We start from the raw sequence: 21305 nt of genomic DNA on the forward strand, positions 1-21305 counted from the left end.
GGGGAGGGCGGGCGGCGGCGAGCGCTGCGGCGATAGGTCAGCGCGGCCGTCACGACGGCAGAGTAGGAGGCGAGCGTTAGGTTTGAATTCCAGGCGGGTACAGTTGCTGCGCGCGCGGCGGCGGCAGCGAGGGGAGTGAGGTTGGGCCGGGCGCGCGCGCAGGGGGCAGTTGGGGCTGAGGTAAGCTGGGGCGATGGCGGTGGCAGCGGGCTTGGTGCGGCTGCCCGCGGTGTGCAGCCAGCGGCTGGCGGAGCTCCTGCAGCAGGTGGACGACACCGACCTAGTGTGGCTGCAGGAGATCCGCGAGGAGGCGGCCAGGATGTTCGGCAGGTAACCGTCCCCCCGCCGCCCTTCCCTTCCCTCCCCTCCGCGTCGAGCCGACGGCCCCGCGCTGAGCTCTGCCCGCCCTCCCCCGCAGCCACTACAGCGACCAGCCGGAGCTGATGCCCAAGACGCCGTCGCAGAAGAACCGGAAGAGGAGGAAACGGCCGTCCGCGCTGCAGGTCGAGAGCCAGGAGCTGGGCAGGAGGAGGTAGGCCGCGGGCCCGGCTGTGAGCCGGGGGGCCCTGTCCCGGGGCCCTCCTGCTGCGAGCCGTTCTGAGAGCCTGGAGAAAGGAGGTCGCGCTGAGGCGGCCCCCGCCGCGCTGCTGTTAAAGGCCTGGCTGTGCGGCATCTCGCGACATTATTAGCCTAGCGGCTTGAGCGCCCCATAGCACGGAGGTGCCCAGATGAAAGCGCACCCTGCCTGCGAGCTGTTGTTTGGCGCTTTATACCTCCTGTTTTCTTTCCAGTCCGTAAATAGTGCTTTCTGATCTGCCAGGGGGCTGTTTCCATGGTTCTGGGCTGTTGCTGAATCTAGCTCTATGCTAACATCCCTTTTCTGTTGTTAGATTATCTAGAAGGAGGACTAACAACCTCAAAGCAGCGTCATCCAAGCGATATTCTCAGCGACTCCAAAATAAAGAACACACAGGCCCGCTCTGCACCAAGGCCGAAGAAATCTCAAGCCCAACTGTTTCCCAGCAGTTGACAAGATCCCAGGTTGCAGTACCTGCCGACCACTCGGAGGTCCTTCCTGAACGTCTTGGAGAAAGGGTAGTTCCCATAGTAGAAATCCGTGTCAGCGATCGCATTAGTGCTGAGTTTCATTTCCAGAAGCGTGCATCTGAACCAGCAGAGAACCACTGCACAAGCCTCCCCCTGAGCTCAGATGACAAGTCTCCCAAGGAGAGCAGTGCTGCAGAATCACAGCCTTTGCCTGCTGTATCTGAGCTCATAGTCCCTCATACCCCAGAGGCAAAAGGTACAGGAGAGAGCAAGAATACATTTAAGCTGAAGGCAGCAAATGCAGCTGATACTACAGTCATTTTAAGTGAAGAGCCTGGGCTGGAAGAGGTAGATGACTCTGCTCAGGTGCAAGAGCATAATGAGAGGGATGATAAAGAACCTTCCCAGCATACAAGAGATAGCCCAGAAACTCCTACAGGCTCTAGGCTAAGCCGTCGCTCTGTGCGCAGAAGTTTGATGGGCAAACCTTCCACGATTCGGAGAACCTCGTTGGCAGAGAAATATTCACTAGCCCGTAAGAGGGAAAGCGCTATTCGGAAATCTGTTGCCAGGACAGTGGTCAAGCGTAAGGCTCCTCAAAAGTTATCTGTGTCCTCCAGTTCCGTGAATGGTAAGTTGGAATGTCACCGGATAACTGTTTCTGCTTATTTTGTCAATGTATTACTTTCCACTTGCATGAGACTGTGGGTCTGGTGATTGCAGTGGGCAGGAGCGTATACAGTGGCCAACCACCCTGCGTGATTGGGTTCTATGCCTGGAAAAGCTGATTGAGATACATAGAAGTGAGCTAACCTGGAGAACAAAGAATCAAAAGCACAGTGTGAGCTTGACTCTCAACCAAGCAAGATATGGTTGGCTACTTGAAATGTGCAAGAGAGGTGTTCAATCAATGGCTGTTCTTATTGGTGACTCCTTGCATTATCTTGTGCAATGGCCCATACACAGCTTCTAAAGAAAGATGATGTTAGCGGAGCTAGCTCTTCAGTTTGGGTGCAGCAGCTGATCTTTCTAGCTTAGACAAGCTCCAGTTAAACATCAGTGTTCTAACTGACTTTCTAGATACCTATGTGAACGGAGAAACCCAGGTAGCAGTTAACTAATAGGTTATAGCCCACAAATTCAGCCTTGTAAATCATGCGGGAGAACATTCTTAACATCTTCTGAGTTTCTGTGGTGATAGCTGGCAAAGTTGAAGTTGGATCTAGCAAATGGGGTTTGTTGTTGCTAGTAGTCCTTAAGGAGGAGCATAGGCTCTGTCTTGTTTTTAGGAAAACAAGGTAGCTATTGTGAATTAAATGATTTTTAGAAATAATCTGATTACCTCTTCTGGACCCCCTCCTTTGAGAAGGAAATTTTGAGACTGATCTTTGTGAATTTATTAAAACAGTCTTCTAAGCTTAGTTTGCAATAGAAGTGAGTTTCTGTGAAGGATGGACACCTGCTTGCAGAACGAGTCCTTGCAAAAACAAGTGGTCAGCTCTCTCTACAACACAAGATCACTTCCCTTAAAGCTGTCAGAATACTTTGTTCCATCCCAAGACCATTCTTCAGTCAAGGGCCTTTAGGTCCCTGACACAGTAACTTTGAAGGGACACTGAAATAGCTTTTTCTATCCAGTTTAAATGATTGGTCTGTGTTGTCTGGATCTGGATTACCTGGGAACCTTAAGGAGGACTTCATTTCTTTCCTCTGCACCGTTTGGTTCAATGAATCTGTTGCCCAGTCAGAATTTCTAGGTACAAGGAGAGCAACTGAGGTACTTCAGGTGGCTCCAGTTGAGCCAAATTTATTGTCTGACCACACTGTATAGGTATTAATTGACTGCACGGTGTCCGCTGTGACTCTGATGGATCGGGTCTTGTCTATACAGCACGTATTTGCATTTCATTTGATAACATCAAAGATGGAAATTTAGGAGCAGATTTCATGCTTGTGCAATGTCTGTCTGCATTTACCCCCCTCAGTCTGAGGCAGCGTATCCATCTTATTAATTATTAACAGCAGTTTCCAGCCTGTGTTGGTACTTAAAAGCTAGCTACCACTGAGCTAGCTGGAACGCTTAGCTGGAAGCAGCACTGTGACTGTAAATAATGCTGGTTTCAACTATTGCTAATATCTGAACGTGGCCCTGCACGGTGGATCTGGGCCCAAGGCTAGCCACTCTTAATGTAAGCACATTGGATATCACTTTTAACTCATCTGCAATTGAAAACAACTGTTTTCTTATATTGAAATTGCAGGCAATGTTTTTTTTTCTAGTGCTACTTGGGTATATTAAGCTGCCCTTGCTTGTAGCGGCATGCATTTGAATTGCAGCAGGTAACCCAGGAGGCAGAGCAGACAAGTCTTGGGAGAATCTCGCAAAGTGTCTTGGCTTATGCTTTACGTTATAGCTTTGGCACCCTTTTTTCTTTTCCTCCAGGCTCAGGTTCTGAAGACGTGCCAGAAGATGAAGAAACAGTTGTCAACACTGGGTGAGACGACTTTCAAGATATTTTTTTACCCTTAATATCATGCTTGTTTGTTTGTTTGTTTTTCCCTCCAATTGTATTCTTGATATAAAATGCACTGCTTGTGGACGACAAGTCATTTCATAGTTTCCTCAGTGTTATTAAATGTGGCTGCCTTTTTTATTCTTTTTCTAGACCTCCTCCTGGATCTTGTACCCCTCCAAAGCTGGTAAGTTTTGACAAGGAGTTAAAAGCATTTCTGTTTGGGTGGGCTCATGACCAAAAGATGTTGAATGTATCTCTCATATGTTGCTGGGAAATTAGGGAGTTCTGACCACATACGGTCAGATTCAGACCACTTGAATAAAAAAGGCGTAGGGCACTCAGCTCAGCTACGTGCACGTCCCTATACATAGCCTACCTAGTTCTGATGAACAGACTAGAGAAAAGTCTAATACTATTTTGATCAGTGTTCCAGAATCGTCAAAAGAAAAAACAGTGAAGTTTTTGCTCAGAAAATGAGTGTACGTGACTTGAGGCTTATTTTGGATGCAAGTAGAGGTGTCCTGTATGGTGTTACAAGCTAGGATGCTTCCCAGCCAAGGCTGGTTTGGAAAATAGTACTGTCTGTCATCTTACATAAGTATATTTAAATGTATGCATTTTAGTAATGTAAATGATTGGTTGCATTCAAGCATCATTTACATTGTTGGAGCAGGTCCAGAGGAGGGCCATGAAGATGATCGGAGGGCTAAAGCACCTCCTCTGTGAGGACAGGCTGAGAGAGCTGGGGCTCTTCAGCCTGGAGAAGAGAAGGTCTGGAGGGAACTTATATAGCTGCCTTCCAGTACCTGAAGGGGGCCTACAGGAAAGCTGGGGAGGGACTTTTTGTAAGGGCATGTAGCAACGGGACGAGGGAAAACTGCTTTAAATTGGAATAGAGTAGATTTAGACTCAATATTAGGAAGAAATTCTTTACTGTGAGGGTGGGTAGACACTGGAACAGGTTGCCCAGTGAGGTTATGGATGCCCCCTCCCTGGAAGCATTCAAGGCCAGGCTGGATGGAGCTGTGAGCAACCTGGTCTAGAGGGAGGTGTCCCTGCCTATAGCGGGGGGGTTGGAACTAGGTGATCTTAAAGGTCCCTTCCAACCCAAACCATTCTGTGATTCTAAGCACTGAATTCAGTCCTTGGTATTGCCGGCATTCAGAGTAGAGACCTGCTTTCTGTTTGTGTTTTTATTAGCCCTTTGCTAGAGATGATTTTTATGAAAATTCAGTCCTGAATTCATACCACACTGTTAAATAAACTTCTTATAATTCAGAAAAGTTTTTTCAGTTGGGCAGAGTTGGTACACTATTGCTATTTCTGTATTTTTAAAGCTCTTTTGACCTTTTCACTAGTCCTGCAGATTACGGAAAGATTGTCAGTTTGTCTTAAGACAAACGCAGAAATTTGTAAATATCATTCAGGTCAAAACATATAACATATCCCTCCACAGTTATCACCACCCTTATGAGGAAGAAATCCCAGGATTATGTCAGTGTTTTGTCGAGGAAGATTTTCAGTAGGCGAAGACTGAATTAATGGTGTGGAGCTCTGTGGCATTAGAACTTCTGTAAGCAAGGAGAGGCTTAGACATGCTTTTATACATGTACTTTTCAGTAGATCTGCAAAAGTTCAAGTAAATCCAGCTCTTGTAGGGCCTGTGGATTTTAGCGTGACTGAATTTCAGTTGTGGAAAAGTTAAAATGAAAATATGAAGAAGAAAAAAATGAACTGACTGCTTTGAAGATCTGTGAGTGGAGCATCTGTCTTTTGCTTCTCTACTCGATGAACTTAGAAATACAATCTAGTTATACAGTGTAGCTGATTTATCCTTTATCCTCGTGTTTTATTTCTATACTACTGCTGACAAAAGTGGGATTTTGTAACCCCTTCCATTCTTAGGCTATGTCACCAGGTTCCCTTATCCTATCTGTGCTTTTCTTAGCAAACCAAATAGGGTTTGGTTCCTGCCAGAGAAAAGAAAATGTCTTTATATGTTCCTATAGTCAGAGATAAGACCTTTATACGTGCTCTTACTTTGAGATCAGATTTTTCTCAGTCCTGATATCAGATTAATCAGATCTACGTGCTTCTGCTGGCCCACAAGATGCTTCCTATTCCTAGCCTTGGGATGAGACTCTAAAGAAGCCTTGTGCTGAGTATAAAATTTCCAAGCTTCTTTTTTCCTTCCTAAATCCTTTGTGGCTGACAGCCTACCTGCTAGCCAAGGTAGATTTGAGGGGTGCAATTAATGTTTGTATTGCTAGCCAGAGTGCAGATTTCAAAGGCTGTTACCTGTTCTCACAGACGTACTACACCATTATCACAACAGAAGTAAATTTGTATCTGTAAGACCAAGGAAGGCAAACAGCACTGCGTATCGTATTAATAATGGAAATACATAAATCAAGGAAATGAGCTGTTTGGTTTTGCTATCTTAATCTTTCAGCATTGCTAAGTAGAATGAGCATTGCCTGATTCTTTGCCAGAAGTCCAGCAAGCATAGACAGATTTCAGACTGGGAATGCTTTTGTCCTTAATAGGCTGAGTTTGTTCAGTTTAAGTAGTCAATACCCCATTGCTGATATTCATGCTGTGCAATGACATCTGTGCTTCTACTGATGACATCAAGGAATTTACCAAGGTGGTGTCCTGAGATATTTTTTCACAGCTAGTGGTTAAGACTTCACTCTGTGTGCTGGTACCAATACTTTAGTATTATTGTACTCCTTGATAATGTTACAAGCCGGTCTCTGCCAGTATGACATGATTTCAGGGACCAGAGAAGGGCAACAAAGCTGGTGAGGGGACCAGAGCACAAATCTTATGAGAAGCGGCTGAGGGAACTGGGACTGTTTAGTCTGGAGGAGGTTCAGGGGAGACCTTATTACTCTCCACCTGACAGGAGATGGTGATGAGGTGGGGTTTGGTCTCTTCTCTGGGTAACTAGCAATAGGGTGAGAGGGAATGGCCTCAAATTGCACCAGGGGATGTTTAGGTTGGATGTTAGGAAAAGCTTCCTCTCTGAAAGAGAGGTCAGGCACTGACACAGGCTGCCCAGGGAGATGCTGGAGTCACCATCCCTGGAGGACTTCAAGAAATGTGCGGGTGTGGTACTAAGGGAAATGGATTAGTGGGCAACATTAGTGGTAGGTGGACAGTTGGTCTAGAAGATCTTAGAGGTCTTCTCCAACCTTAATGATTCTGTGATTCTATGAATAGTTGGCTGTTCCTGTGCAAGAATTGTGTTGAAACCCCTTTGTTTTTCCTACAGGATTTCCAAGGCCTGCGAATGTCCCTTCGCTCTCGGACTGTCAACAGAAATGAACAACCTCAGGAGACAAGCAGCAACGGTAACTTCCAAAGGCTTTCTGTGGCAGAATTTTAAATGGTTATGACTTTGGGAGACTGGGAAGTTTGAAAGACTGGCTAGTCAATTTGACAGCCCAATTTGGAAGACTAATCTAATATTTGATAAACAAGGATTTGTTTCAAGAGATTAACAGGAAACTCTGTGCTGGACTTGTCATTTTCCATCCTGGGAAGTGCGTGGAAATGGTCTGTGATGGAATGAAGATATAAGGTTATGTGTTCTCAGGTTGTGGGAGAACCTTTATTTTGTATTTCTAGGTTTGTATGGTACTGTGCGGTTATTTCTGAAAGCAAGCAAGGTCCTGCTATGTGTAATGTGTGGCAGGTGGTTTTTTTTTTCCTGTTTTGCTAGGAGAGAGCTGCTAAATCTGTCTGCTTTCAAAGCTGTCTCGGAAGGGATTTTTTGGCCAGAACTAACTGTGTAACGCTGTTTTCTTTCAGAATGTGACTTAAGTAAGAGTGAGAAGACCCAGGAACCACCCCAAAGTGCCAGGTAGAGTCATAGAATCATTTGGATTTGAAGGTGCCTGTAGCGAGCTGTAATACAGTCTCTTGTTCAAAACAAGTTCAACACAGAAACTCTGTTAAATGGTGTAGCAGAAATGGTAAGTCGTGGCTTGAACCAGTGATTGAGCACCTGATGGGAAGGCAGGGCCAACCCAGGGGAGCTCAGGTGCAAGCAATGTGCATGAGTGGCTGGAAGGGGTTTGAGTCAGGATCCACCCCCTCCCAGACTTCATTTGAGGGTTGGTAGTGGAGGCAAGGGTATCTCATCTGGAGATCCCTGCCTGCCTGCCTGAGGATCTTACACGCCTTCTGGAGGGAAGTGGTTTCTTTCCTTTATTTCTGTGCCTGCTACTGTTGCATCTGAGTGGATTCTCACTCACTGTGGCCTGAGACCTTGCTGCTCTGTTGTCTTAATATACTTTCCATTGCGTGACAAATGGTTGCAGTGATTTGTGACTACGAAACTTATTGCAAAAGTTGTCTCTACAAAAAGGTGGTTTATTTTTTATCTTCTATCATGTTAGAAATTTTTACTGGATAACTTTTTGAATATACACCACCTTTTAATCTAGGATAGTTCTAGGACTTTTTTGAAAACCTGAATTTGAGACAAACAGGAGCGTTTGCAGTGTGTGATAAACTACATTTTTCTCCCAGGAGAAAGACAAGTTACAAAAGAGCTGTGGATCAACGCTATGACACTCAGCAAGCAGAAGATGGAGGGCTTTCTCCTCAAAGAAAAAAGACTCCATCCCCTCCATGTCCAGCTAGTAAAGTAAGATCCTTATAACCCTGATGTACTTCAGCAAGAATTATTTCCTAGTTAGACTCCTGAGCATCGTTTTCTTGCGTTATTCTCTTAGGTTGTACGTCCTTTCAAAACGTTTTTGCACACTGTGCAGAAGAATCAGCTCCTAATGACCCCAAGCTCTGTGGGGAGAAATGGAGTAATAAAGTCTTTTATCAAGTACAACACTCCTCTCCAAAATGATCCCAAGGTAAGACACTTCTGTTGTAAGCTACTAGAATATGGTCTAAAGAGTGTCTAAGTTAAAGCACAGATGCAAAACAAACTTTCCCACCCATGTTAAACTAAGGAACAACTTTACGTTTCTAAAATGTGAGCTAAGTAAACTTGTGATTAGTCAACTTCCTAAAGATTTTTAGCTCAGACTCTAATCTTTATTTCTATAGCATTTTTCTGTGGTATTAGTAACTAACAGGAGAAGGGAAACTGGAAATAATTGGGAAATGGAAATCAGGAGGATTTTGAATACTGCAGTTTAGAAATATATAATTCAAACCAGTAGATCCAAAGTTTCATTTCCAGGATGAGTGAGATCTTAGCAAGTCCCTCTTAAATCTAAGCTCCTGATATTCTGAGGTTTATCAGATCTTTGGAGCTCCTTGTAGGAAGAAATGTGAGCCTGTCTTTGATTCAAGACTGCTGTGTCAGTGAGACAAGTGTGCTGGTATCTACACAAGATATAGCACCAATATCAAGGAAGAGTAATTGTAGCAGCCAGAGATCAAAGATGGATTGCGTGCTTTTCCTGATTGCAGGCGGCTGCCTTTAACTGTGCATTGCCACTGAAGCTTGTAGCATCAATAGGAAAAGCTGCTGCATGCCAAACAGAAGGATTTTAAGTGGACTTGAGAAGATCTGATTCTCGGTTTTCAAATGGTGTTGGTTTTCTGTGTTCTATTTACACAGAACTGTTTGGACAGTCTGGCAGTGTCATCAAGGACAGGAGTGTAGCTTCACTGATGCACTTAGAGATGAACTAGAAACTAGCATGGCAAGCATAGGTTGCTCCTACTACTTATACTCAACAACTTGCCTCCAAAATAAGGTACTTCTAGGGCTTGTTTTCACTTCCAGGAAAGCTGGAGAGGGAGAGGAGGGCATACTGCAGAAACTGATTTTTCTTGTGTCTATCTTATATCTTGACAACCTAACGTCCAGACTTCCATGTGTTACTTAAAGCTGTCATGGGTGTGATGCTTAGAGAGTCTTGTATCGGAAGCCCATCATTAGGAAGTTGTAAAATATTCAACCTTTTATCTCACGCGTGTTCCTACTGATGTTAGTGTCTGTATTGGCGAAGGAGCCGATGTGATCAGAAAAGACTCCTCCTAGTGGATCCTTTGTTGCTGTGATTTCACTGGAATTTATATTTTAGGTTTCGTTTCAGTGCAGGCAACCTTCCCCTTAAGACTTTTTCCATATGGGAGCTAAACATAACTAAGTAACATGAGAACAGTAAGGTATAATTGTCAATTTTAAATTCATCCGTTTGGAGACTAATAACTACCAATCTCAATATGGAGCTCTGCATAAAATAATCATTTGAATATTTCACCCTGCTTATCAGTACAGTACTTGAACTGAGGCTAGAGGTGTCATGATGAGGTATTTGCAGTGTACCATCTGGTATTAAATTAGCAAAAACATTGAGATAAACTATGACTTTAGAGGTGGATGGATCATGCTCTTCTAATTGACAGTATACTTTAGGTTGAGTTAGCTGGATTGTTTGGGAAAATGGGAAGAACGCCCTTTATTTCTGGGTAGATGATGTATGGGGCCAACTGTGCTGCAAACATGGTTGCAAACAAGTTGCAAGCACTCTGTTTAAATGGTGGTGGTTTACCAAGAGATGAAGCTTTGTGGGAAGCAAAGAAGCCAGTGGGAGCTCTGAGCTGAAGTAAGCAGTGTGTTTCCTAGAGTACCATCTGTTCCCATCACTCGCTGCAGGAAGTTAATATTATTGCCAAGCATTAGCACTGCTTTTTTGGTTCTTTTTACCAGCATAAATCACAGTGTTGTCTGTCTGCAAACTCTGTGAAAGCTGTCTGGACATCAGGCGCTGATGCTTCTGTTTTAACTTCTCATCTTCTCATACTCTCAAGGTTTAACACTATTGCGTTGTTGTCTATTGCATCTGTTCCCAGATATTCATTACCACATCGTAGTCTACTTGAGCTCTGTTTCAGACTTACTACCATCGAATGGTTGTGGTTGCAGCTGCGTTTCCATGGTGTTATCTCTGGGTCCTTACTTAATCTGGGTAGGCTAATGTGGAAAGAAACTGTAGCAGCTGGTATAATCACACTTTCCTTCATCTTAGGAAAAGGAGAGACAAAAACTGCAGGCTCTGAGAAAGAAGGAAGAGGCCGAGCAGTTGAGAAAACAAAAAGTGGAGGAAGAAAAGAAACGGCGGCTAGAAGAGGCAAAGCTGTGAGCATAAGCATTCTGTCTTGTCTGTACTGTTCTCTCTGGGCCTGTAGTGCACTGTACCAAGGCCTTTTATCTTCCAGGTTCCATAGACGCAGCAAAAATTCTTGTTGGCTTGCTCTCTCTGTAAAAACAGTATTGGTTCTCAAACTATCTATCCCAAATGCTACTAAGAAATTAACTTTCCTAGCTGACTGCTTCTCCAGCTTATTGCCTCAAGTTTTCTGCCTCAGATGGAGCTTAAAAAATATTGCCAATTTTTAAACAGTTTGCTTAATTCATTGGATGTCACACAACTCTAGATCTGTGTCTGCCTTATATTTGAGTCTTCTTGAGGTCTATGGTAGGAACTCGCATAGCTGGGCTACACTGACAGAATTGGGCTGTGTCCTACAGGAGGCGTGAAGAACGCCTGCGTAAAGTTCTGCAAGCTCGGGAACGGGCAGAGCAATTGGAGGAAGAGAGGAAAAGGCGCATTGAGCAGAAGCTAGCTCTGTTCGATGAGAAGACAGAGAAGGTAAGGAGCATCCTACTCATAGAGCTTACTGCTGAGATTAAAGAATCTTTTGAAGTAGATGATGCTATGTGAGTGTGCCTTCCAGAAAGAGGAACAAAGGCTGCTGAAATTCAAAGAATGGCCATTCGAATGAAGATGTTTCCAGAAACACTTAGTAATACTGAGTGACTCCCTTTTTCTTGGTTACGGCAAATGGCAGATAAAACCTTTATTTTCTGGAGTTATGAATTTGAATGTGGTTTAATAGGGCTTTATTAGATGGATAGGAAAACAACTTCAAGTAGGTAAAGCCAGCCTAATCATTTTATCTATTTGAAGTTGTTCTCTGATCTGATTAATTAGATGAGGATGTGAAAATAAACATACTTCCTCCAGACTGTTTCTTGATTCTGAGATTTTCAGATGGTTTACACATGTGACCATAGCAGTCATTTGTCTGCTTTCAGTATTTCCATCTGCCTTGTTTATTTCGCGCTTCTTAGATTAAATTCTTACGGCTTTTGTAGTATTAGATTTCTACTTCCAGAATAGAATTTACATCTTGCACAGATGCAGAAGAAGATAATTTCCCCGAATATTACCTTTTTAAAATAAAGCACAGATCCCATTGACTCCTAGTGGCAAAAAAAGAAGTCTGTTTTGTAAGAGGGTGGGAGCTTTGTGTTTTTAAGACAAACTGTCACACCAATTGACATACACAGAGCATTGCCTAATCTGAGACTTAAGTATTCATCTAGCTCTGTGTGTGTGTTTTTAGGCACGGGAAGAAAGACTGGCGGAAGAGAAGATCAAAAAGAGAGCAGCTGCCAAGAAAATGGAAGAAGCAGAGGCCCGGCGCAGGCAGGATGAAGAGGCCAGAAAACAAAAAGCACTGCAGCAGGTTTGTGCTGGAGCCCATCTTATTGTCCTGCATGCAGTTAAAATGGCTGCAGTTCGCAGTCTTTATAAGCAAAGAATGCAGTAGGAATGCTAAGATGAACCAACTGAATGAAAACTGGGGTGAAGAGGCGTCCTCAAAGCTTTCCACGGCACTGTGCTTCTTCCAGCACTATGCTGTGAGCTGCTAGTGGTGTTTGTAACCTGCATTTCTTCTGCAATTCTGGACAGATTCTTACTGAAGACCTTCACTTGTAAATCAGCAAGTATTAAATTCTTCAGTTAACCCTGTCTATCAGAGCATGGTGGCTATTGGGCCATCTAGGGTACGTGGTGGTAGGGAAGGGACAGTGCTGAAGTAGCTGGGGAGAAGATGCATGAAGGCACTAGGGCTGTAGCTCTTTGTTGTGTTTCATTACTGTTTAATGATATATGCCAAAAACTTGGGTTAAATGAGGTGATCCTGATTCTTTGTTCCGGAGCCTGTTCCTGTACAATGGGAAGTAAGTAGCTGCCTTTTGCTTAACAGGAGGAGGAGGAACGTCGGCACAAAGAGCTAATGCAGAAAAAGAAAGAAGAGGAGCAGGAACGTGCCAGGAAAATTGCTGAGCAGAGGCAAGCAGAATTGGAGAGAGAAAAGCAGCTGGCTGCAGAGAAAGAGCTGGAGAGGAAGAAGGAGCAGGAGAGGATTCAGGCAGAAAAGTAAGATAATGTCTATTTATGTACCAAATTCTGTGCTGAGCCTTTTAAAAGCAGCAGAAACACAGGGCAGTAGTGAAAGGCCCAAGCACTGATGAGCTATTTTGCCCTGGGCACTTCTGACAATTGTGGGTTAGTGAGCTGTCATGAAGTAGTTCTGAACTCGGCATAGGATGTACGATGGGAAGTGCCCTGAAAAGCTGGGTTTTGCAGCGGTCTCTGGATGGCAAGATACCCATTTATAGTTTTGAGTGTAATGGTCCATTGCCTTGGTTCTCAGGCAACGTGAACAGCAAGAGAAGGCAGCTCGCCTGCAGAAGGAAGCACTGGCTGCTAAAGAACAGCTCCAGAAGGAGATGGAGAAAAAAGAAGTAAGTAGATGTGGCTCTGACTTCAGTAGCCACTTACTGTTTGGAGCAGTTGGCCTATGAAGTTAATAAGAACCCTAATGAGTGAACTACTGCACTTCTGAGCTTGAGCTAACAAAAAGTGCTTTTGGTCCAGTCCATTTCAGAATGGACAGGTGTGCTTATTGTCTGAATAACAGCTGAGCAATAAGAAAAGACAGGTAACACACTTACTGAAGTTTTTGGCTTTTCTCTTTCTTTGCCCAGGTGTACTGTACTTTGCTTGGTATCAAACAACAATTGATCCCAGATTTTTTCAGAAACAACATCCCAATTTTGTTTTACACTTTCAGACAAAACAGAAGTACAGACTGTAGAGTTGGTGAGGTTATTTTCTGCAACAGTAATTCTGACATAAATTAGCTAAACAAGCATCTTTGTTCATGGTTCATTGTTCACTGACAGCAAATAGCCTACTACGTTCAAGGAGCTGAATTCCTTGGTGGGGATCCCTATGTACCCAGGAAGGTTCTCCCCCTGTTAGTTAGCTTCATGAAGGTGGTAAACCCATGTACAACTTTTCTAAGACTAGGTGGGATTTATCCCACACGGTACCATTTGAGTGAGCAGTCTCTTTGTTTCCTTTAGATCCAACAGGAAGGACTAAGCATGCATAGGGTCAGATTCTTTTGGCTTGTTGTGGATGCTTGTTGAACAGTGGGATGGCTTGGCCTGTAAAAATACTGTTCCTTAGTATGAAGAGAGGCTAAGATTAGTAGCATAAGAGTTTTCTATCTCAGGTGTTCAGCTCGTATCTGATGTTTGTTGTGAAAAAGTCAGTAGCAAGTTTTTCAAAGCATGAGGTCATCACATTATCAGAGGAAGGCAAATAATGCTCTTAAGTAGGAAGGTCAATTTGTTTGTACCACTTAGCAAAGAAAGCTTAACATGTTGCATTGTTTGTTTTACTACCTGTACTGCATTCAGAGTGTTCCTTAAAGAAAGCATTTTTAGCTATGAAGACTTGTAATTAGATGTTTAGATTTTTTTTTTGAATAACAAAATTGTGGATCCTTGAATTAACCTTGTAGGTTAGTTAATGAGGTAAACTTGAATTTACTTTTGACATTGGCTTGCCAGAAGGAAGAGCAGTTGCTAGCAGAGATGAAGAGGCAGGTGCAAGAACAGAAGAAACTACCAGAGGAACAAAAGGCTAAAGATGTAGCCCAAACGCAGCGCCTAGAAAACAAAGAGGTAACTGCTCTCTGGTGAAATGTAAGGGATCACATCAGAGAACTTTGATTCCAGCACTGGCATGCTGTTACTGTGGGCAGTATCGCCCTCTATGTTTTTATTCCCTTTCAGTAATGAAGGGACACTGTAAACTTTTTCCTTGGTTATCCGAGGCCAACTCCTGGTGGCCTTGAGTACTTAAATGGCTTTGGGGTACTGAAAAGGAGGGGAAAGGAAGCAGCAAGTATTTGCTGGGATTTTTCTAGCTGTCAGGGTGAGACAGTGGCTGTTAGTTACCTTGCCTTCTCTAAACTTGTTTAAAATACGGAACCTTGGAGGCACCAGGTGTACTGACATAGTTGTATTTAAGCTGAAAACTGGAACCAGCCACAGGATGGCAGCAGAGTGTATGGAATAGCGTTGCATTTGTGCTCCCCTACTGATAGAACCTGAAATTATGTTGGAGACGAATGTGCACTATGAACATGAAAGACAAATACATGGATCTTTATCTCCTTGCAAAGTGATATCATTTTTAAATGCAAAACCAACAAAATCTGAATTAACTCTAATGTGTACAGAGCCATGAAAAAAGTGTGGTGTGGGGAGCAAAACTGTTTCTAGCTCTTTAGAGATGCTTGTCTCTCTTGTTAAGAACTGACTTAAGTATCATGGTTGGTGAAATTTAGTGTTTTAAGTTTTTTTTTCTTTATGACTTGCATTTCTCTGCCTTACTGTTCCATCAAAATTACAATACAGTTTATTCTGAGATGTGTAAGATTTCTGTACAAGATAGTATTTAGTTTAATAATATTAAATGACCCTGGGAGTTTAATTGTAAAATAGTTACAGGGCATCACTTAGCTCCAGCTTTGGGGGTGTGAACTCCATTTAAAATGCCTTATTTTGAAGGAAACTACTGTATCTGTATCAGTATGCATGTATTGCCAGTTTATCTATGTCATAATTAGCTGATAAAGTGGCCTAATTAAACAAGAGAAGGCAGTGCAAAGTCAAAATGGGGTCAAAAGTTATAATTTAGGTAAAGTTCTTTGACGAAAACTTCAGATTTAAGTTTCAGAATTGTGCGATGCAGCAAGGGGGAATACCGAGATACTCTAAGCTACAAGCATCTCATTACAACTTGGAAGTGTAGCAATGCTGTTGCATCTAACCTGGTAATATGTTCATCTTCCAGAATTCACCTGCCTGCAATTCATACCAGATGACTCCACAGTACCATAAAGATCCAAAGCCCCCCAAGATAAATCCGAATAACTACGGAATGGATCTGAACAGTGATGACTCTACTGATGATGAAAGCCAGCCTCGCAAACCCATCCCTGCTTGGGCCACTGGTATGTGTCAGCAGGTTAAAATCTGTCCTGAAAGCCTCCAGCCATCCCTGCTGCAGCTTTGTTCCAATGGATAATGGTGGTTGTGTGTGCGTATATACACTTACTTTCATTATTTTCTGATATTCCACCTACCACAGGGAAACTAAAAAGTTGGTGGGGAAGCTGATTGTACCTGTAGGAAGAAAAGCAGAAAAACCTTGTCTGTTCCTGAACAGAATCCAGTACGTTCTGTCCCACCAAGGGATCTGTGCTGAAGCTTTAGGCATAACCAGAGTGTTTTAAAATGTCAAATGTTACAGGAGTTTCTCATGTTGCAACATTTGTGTGATTAGCAATGAAGGGAGCAGGGACACACTGCATACAGTCTACATAGCAATTTCAATGACAGAAAGTAACGATAACTTCAATCTTTTGTTTTTCCAGGGAATCAGCTTAGCCAAGCAGTAATCCGCCAGTACTACAACCCTCCCAATGTTGATGCACTCTTTGGGACGATTGTAAGCCCCAAGTTGGAGGACATCTTTTACAAAAGCAAGCCACGCTACTTCAAGCGCACAAGCTCTGCTGTGTGGAATTCCCCACCGTTTACAGGTGCCAAATCAGTCCTAGGTCTGCCATACAGCCTGAAAAAGTACTGAGGTGGATGGATGGTAGCTGTCTCCTGTGGAGCAATAACATGCATTTTTGTCTCTCTAGGTGAGAAGAGAGTTACTATTCGGTATCCCTAAGTCTTTAGGCACTAGCATTGAATAAATGTCATCTCTTACTGGGTCTCTTGCATTTTCTATTTTGGAGGCTTGTTTTCTCACTATTGAGCAAAGTTGCTGGCTTTTTGGAGATCTTGCTTCTGAACGGTGCATCTCCTGTTTCCTTCAGCTGTAAGCTGGCAAAGATTTAGACTTATAGGTCATGAGAATGCATCATCTAAAGCAAATGTGATTGTTCTCTTCAGCCGAGCGGACCTGGCAGCTGATGCACACAGCAGAGAAATGTATGTCAGTACTGTTCCTGCCTCTCTGTGGCTGAAGCCAGGGTACTGTACAGATAATGACCACTGCACGCATCTTGAGTCAAGTCCAAAGTGCACTACTGGTGTCCTTAAGAATAAAGATATTAGCAGGCATGGTCTTCATCTCCTGCAAATTTCAAAGTAATTTGGTTGGTTTGGTTTTCATTAGCGTACTCTGTGTCAATACCAAATGCATTTATGTGCATAGGCTATATTGATGATGATGTTACTATAGCTTGGAAGGAAATATCCTGAGGATTTTAATGACTTTTCTTCCATTGTTGGAGAGAGATGTGACCCTAGAGTTAATCATGTTTCCAGGAATACCCAGAGTAGCATAAGCAATCTTTGTACTTCTAGCCGTCTTTCAGATAAATTGTACAAAGGTTCTGATATTTTTTTTCTTTAACTTAAGTTCCATGTTTGTGGCAGAGATTGGATAAAAGGATGTTTTTATTTAGCTTTAATCCTTGTCTTGCTCCTTTTTTTTTCCCCTTAGCTATTTCACTTACTCAGCATCAAAGCTGGTTTTATTTTTAGGCCTTCACTTTGCACTTGTTCAGTAAAGCAATGTCAAAGCAGTTTCCTCTTAACAGCAAAATATGAGCTCAGAATTTCAGCTCCAAGATCACTTTGTTCTAGTCTACAGGTTCCTGTATAGAGAGAGTAGAAGTCCCTGTAGGGCAGTGACTTTTTACAAGGAAACAGTTACATTAGTTTCTATATGTTGCTGTGGAAGTCTGTCTTCTGCAAAGTAAGCAAAATATATGGTTCTTACCTCAGAATCATCTTTTTCTTGGGGCTTGATTTGTTTTAAAGATGGTGAGTGTTCATGGCTACAACCTCAGTCAGTAGACTGAGGAACACTGTGTACATACAACTTGGTTGCTTAAAAACTATGGAGATTATACAACTGTAAGGAGAATGGTGTCTTGTGCAGTAACTGTTTTTCAAGCAAATATCTTTAAAATGTGTTTTTATTACTTATCTATCAGTTATGTATTTGCTGTTGATCATTGTGCTCTATCTGTGAGATGATTGTGCTTTGATAAATGTTGAGTAGATTGAGTTTTGTACTATTCTCGTAGAATGAGGAAAGCTTGCTGGAATGACAAAAACAAAGTTGAATGCTATTTGAATGTCTGACAGTCTGATAAAACTTAGTTAAGTCATCTCTGGTTCTTGTCTGGACTCCTCACAGCTTTTTATAAAAAAAAAAAAATGTACAGTATTTTGGAACCTGTCCTTCTGGGTTGTATTTTACACTGTTTCCTTGAGACAGATGTGTGTTGTCTGTGAAGAAATTCCTCATATAGTAGAAAAGACTCATGGTTTGATAAACCTGCAGAATTTGCTGAACAGTTTGCTGTTGTTTTGTTTCCGGGAACTGGAAAGAAGACTGTTTGATATGATGATGGAGTCCCAGAAATACATTCCTGTAATTCACAACAATATATATCTCTATCTACTCAGAATTGCTGTTACTGGATGGCGCAGGAACTTTGGCCGCAGTATACAACCACAATGCTAGTGTTTAAAAACAAACAAAAAACTCCAAGTAGAAATTCTAGAGAATCACAACCTGAAGATTTTAAGAAAGCTATTTTGACTCTTGATTTCAGGTATTTTTCTGAATTCTGATTCCTGCTTGCTCAGGCAGTATTTCCTGAGCTCCAAGCGCATGTTTGGTGCTCTGTGTGGTTCTAGGTTTGCTCAGGACCCTGAGATGAGCTTCCCTTGGAGGCAGTGCTCTTGGTGAATGTCCTTCCTATGGACTGAATTTCAGTAAATATTACACAGGCAGATTTTTGAAGTGAAGACAGTCATTTAAAAACAAACAGAAAAAGCCCAGTTATTTCTGTTTTCAAATTCTTGGTTACATGCAGATTTTTTTTCCTTCCTTCTCTCTATCAGCTCTTGTGTTCTGTTGTCTGTTCTGATTTATATAACAGTTCATTAAAATCAGAGATGACAGAATGGCCGTGTCTACCTACCCTGTCACCGCAGCTAGGGACCAGCAGGTATCCAGAGAAGTGTAAGCACAGAGCAAGCATGCAGCAGTATTTCCCAAATGAGTGAACTTGGCTGTCAGTGATTTGCAGTGCTTTATTCAGCTGAAAGGGGAAACGAAAAAGGGGAAGGTGGGGGGAGAATCAGCTGTGTGCTGTCTGTTCTCCTAGAAAGATATTGTTTCCTTCCAGTGAGTAGCAGGAAATACCTGGATCCAGTAATATAAAACAGGATTACTGCAGCATTGTAAGCCTGTGATCCTGTAAGTTTGTTGAGGTCTGAAGCTTTAAAACTGTCCCAAGAAAGAACATATGTAAGAGCAAAGATATTTCTTGATGAGAGTGTTAAAAGGCACATTGTGGTTTTGGCTTGATGAGCAAAACACTTCTGTACCTGAGGCTTTGCAGACACTACATGTGCAAATGCCCTTTGTTCTCACAGGTACCCGTGAGCTGGGCACTAGCAGTAATCTGGCTGTCATGCCTTTTCCAGTGTACTCCTCTGGCTCAGGTGCTTTCTCAGAGCGGGATTGGGAAGACAGCAGAGCTCTGCATATCCGTACAAATCTAGGAGTTCCAAGAGTTCTTACCAGTGGTTGCCAATAAACTGTTCAGTCTGTAACAACCCAACTGGCTTTCTAGTTCATCTGCTATTAGGATACTCATCTCACAGATTTGGGAAGCAACTGCCCTTGTGGAACAGCCTTCTCTGAACAGCTGTTGACCTGAAAGTACTAATTAACCTAGAGGCTTAGAGGCAGGTAAGTCATATCTGCAGAGAGGATTGCACAGAAGATGTAATACAGGAAAGGTAAGGTGAAACTCTCCATCACAGAACTGAGGGGTAGGTTCAGGGTTTTAGGACCATGTCAGCCTAAATCTCCTAGGGTCTAGGGAATGTAAGTGCCCTTGAGGTATTGGAATATTTCCTATTACCTACCAGTTTATTACTTGTCTCTGGCAAACCCAAAAAAGAGTGGGTGGGGTGGCTGTTAATGTTCTCTCTAACCACGTTGAGTGTTATAGACACCTTTGTGAACAAGGAATACTGGCAATTCAAAAAGTCAAACAAAGTTGAGAAAGCAGCTTCTTGGTGAGGAGAAAAGTCGCTTCCAATCTTCATGGACCACTTAAGCTTAGTAACAGTGATAATATCTGTAACTGATTTTTGTCATCATATCTTGACAATGATGAGAGATTCTGACCTTGAGAAGACCCTGAAGCAAGCATTCAAAGGATTATTACTGAGCCACTTTACTCTTATACCACCAACTTCAACAAAATTTTGCTTCTCTCAAATACTTCAGACTCATCATTGGAGGTAAGCAGAGTGGGACTTTATGCAAACTTCTATGAGTGGAAAAAGCAGCTAGCTCTTCTGAGATAAAGTGATTGTGGTTCAGTTTTGCTTAGAACAACTGAGTAGAGGGAAAGGAGAGGGGCTTTCACCCCTCTTGCCATATCTCCTTAGTAGTACAGGACAAGTTTAGAAATATGAACCAGGACCTCTCCATACAGTTTCAAGGTAACAGTGACATGTCAAAGCACTTATTCATGTCTGTTTACAGGTGGGATCCTGAGCCAGGTGCCATACCTGGTTCCCAGTTGGGTTCAGAGGCGCTGAAAAGCTAAGTTTAAGGAGCTAGTGCTATTCAAAATCACTTTTAAGTGTGAATGAGAGCTTGGTGTCCCAGCCAAAGCCTTACTCTTCCCCTCTGCCTCTTTACACTTATTTATTCTGGCATTCTCTTTCCTGTATTAAATATCTGAGTCTCCTTTCTCCTTCAAATTAGAATAAATCTGGTTGTGTTTGTTGCGGCTAATGCCTTTCTTGACCTCCTCCTTGTTTGAGGAGGGGCTGACTAAGGAGAATGGCTCTGTCCAAGATAGCCTGCTACTTCCTGGCACAAAACCAGCAGCTAGTGGCCAAACTTGGAGAGATCACAACTGTGAAGAAAATGGAGCCACTCTGGAAGCTGGCTGGGTATGAAAGCTGCTGTGAAGTGTCCAGCTCTCAGGAAGAGCAGGTCTTGCAGCAGCGGCTATATCCTTTGAGGGGCTTGGCAGAAGTCTGAGGAGTGTGAAAGTATTTCCTGAAGATCTGAATGTGGGTCTGTCATCTTCCCAGGTTGAAATGGCAGTGGGAAGAAATGCTGTGCACTCTATTGAAATCAGCATCTCTTAACTTATAACTTTCTATTTCCAAGTGCCAAGAGCTTTCTCTACCTGCTGCTCCCTTTTGGTGCAGGTGGCTGCCTCTCCTCCACGATACTTGTTTGCACTGCACTACAAATTGACTCCTGGAACAACAAACAAACGAACAATCCTCTTGGGGCAGGCCAAACCAAATTCTGTTATTTCTTGCCTTGAGAGTGTTGTGTTTATTGAGCCCTTTAGCTTAAAATGCTCCCTAAGCAAAGACCTATAACCACCTTCTTATGTCCTGGAGGAAGGTTAAGCTTTTCTCTTACTGCATCTTCTTCATCCTGTACTGCTGCCTCAGACAGCGTGGGAAGAGTGCTGCACAAATCAGGATTTGGCCCAACCACCTGACACCAACTCTCCCATGTCTTT

The 21305-nt window shown here is 42.9% G+C and overlaps 1 protein-coding gene across 2 annotated transcripts; it reads left to right on the plus strand.

Moving 5' to 3' along the window:
- On the plus strand, nt 69-18086 carry INCENP (inner centromere protein). 2 transcript variants are annotated; one of them, XM_021402296.1, is made up of 17 exons: nt 69-330; nt 419-532; nt 891-1678; nt 3491-3542; nt 3714-3747; nt 6841-6919; nt 7380-7431; nt 8103-8220; nt 8309-8443; nt 10577-10686; nt 11080-11200; nt 11958-12080; nt 12606-12778; nt 13056-13146; nt 14263-14376; nt 15554-15713; nt 16137-18086. In XM_021402296.1, the coding sequence occupies exons 1-17, from the start codon at nt 194-196 to the stop codon at nt 16349-16351; spliced, it is 2616 nt and encodes an 871-aa protein (XP_021257971.1). In that variant the 5' UTR covers nt 69-193; the 3' UTR covers nt 16352-18086. The 2 variants fall into 2 exon arrangements, with proteins under 2 accessions (XP_021257971.1, XP_021257972.1); XM_021402297.1 differs by lacking the exon at nt 14263-14376.

Source organism: Numida meleagris, chromosome 6, assembly GCF_002078875.1.
Source record: "Numida meleagris isolate 19003 breed g44 Domestic line chromosome 6, NumMel1.0, whole genome shotgun sequence".
In the NCBI taxonomy this organism is placed as follows: Eukaryota; Metazoa; Chordata; class Aves; order Galliformes; family Numididae; genus Numida; species Numida meleagris.

Excerpts from the sequence above, each read along its gene's own strand:
- INCENP (XM_021402296.1), top strand. The coding sequence starts at position 194 with ATGGCGGTGGCAGCGGGCTTGGTGCGGCTGCCCGCGGTGTGCAGCCAG. Across the intron at positions 533-890 it reads CAGGAGCTGGGCAGGAGGAG|ATTATCTAGAAGGAGGACTA; the intron begins GTAGGCCGCGGG and ends TTCTGTTGTTAG. Across the intron at positions 3,543-3,713 it reads GAAACAGTTGTCAACACTGG|ACCTCCTCCTGGATCTTGTA; the intron begins GTGAGACGACTT and ends TTCTTTTTCTAG.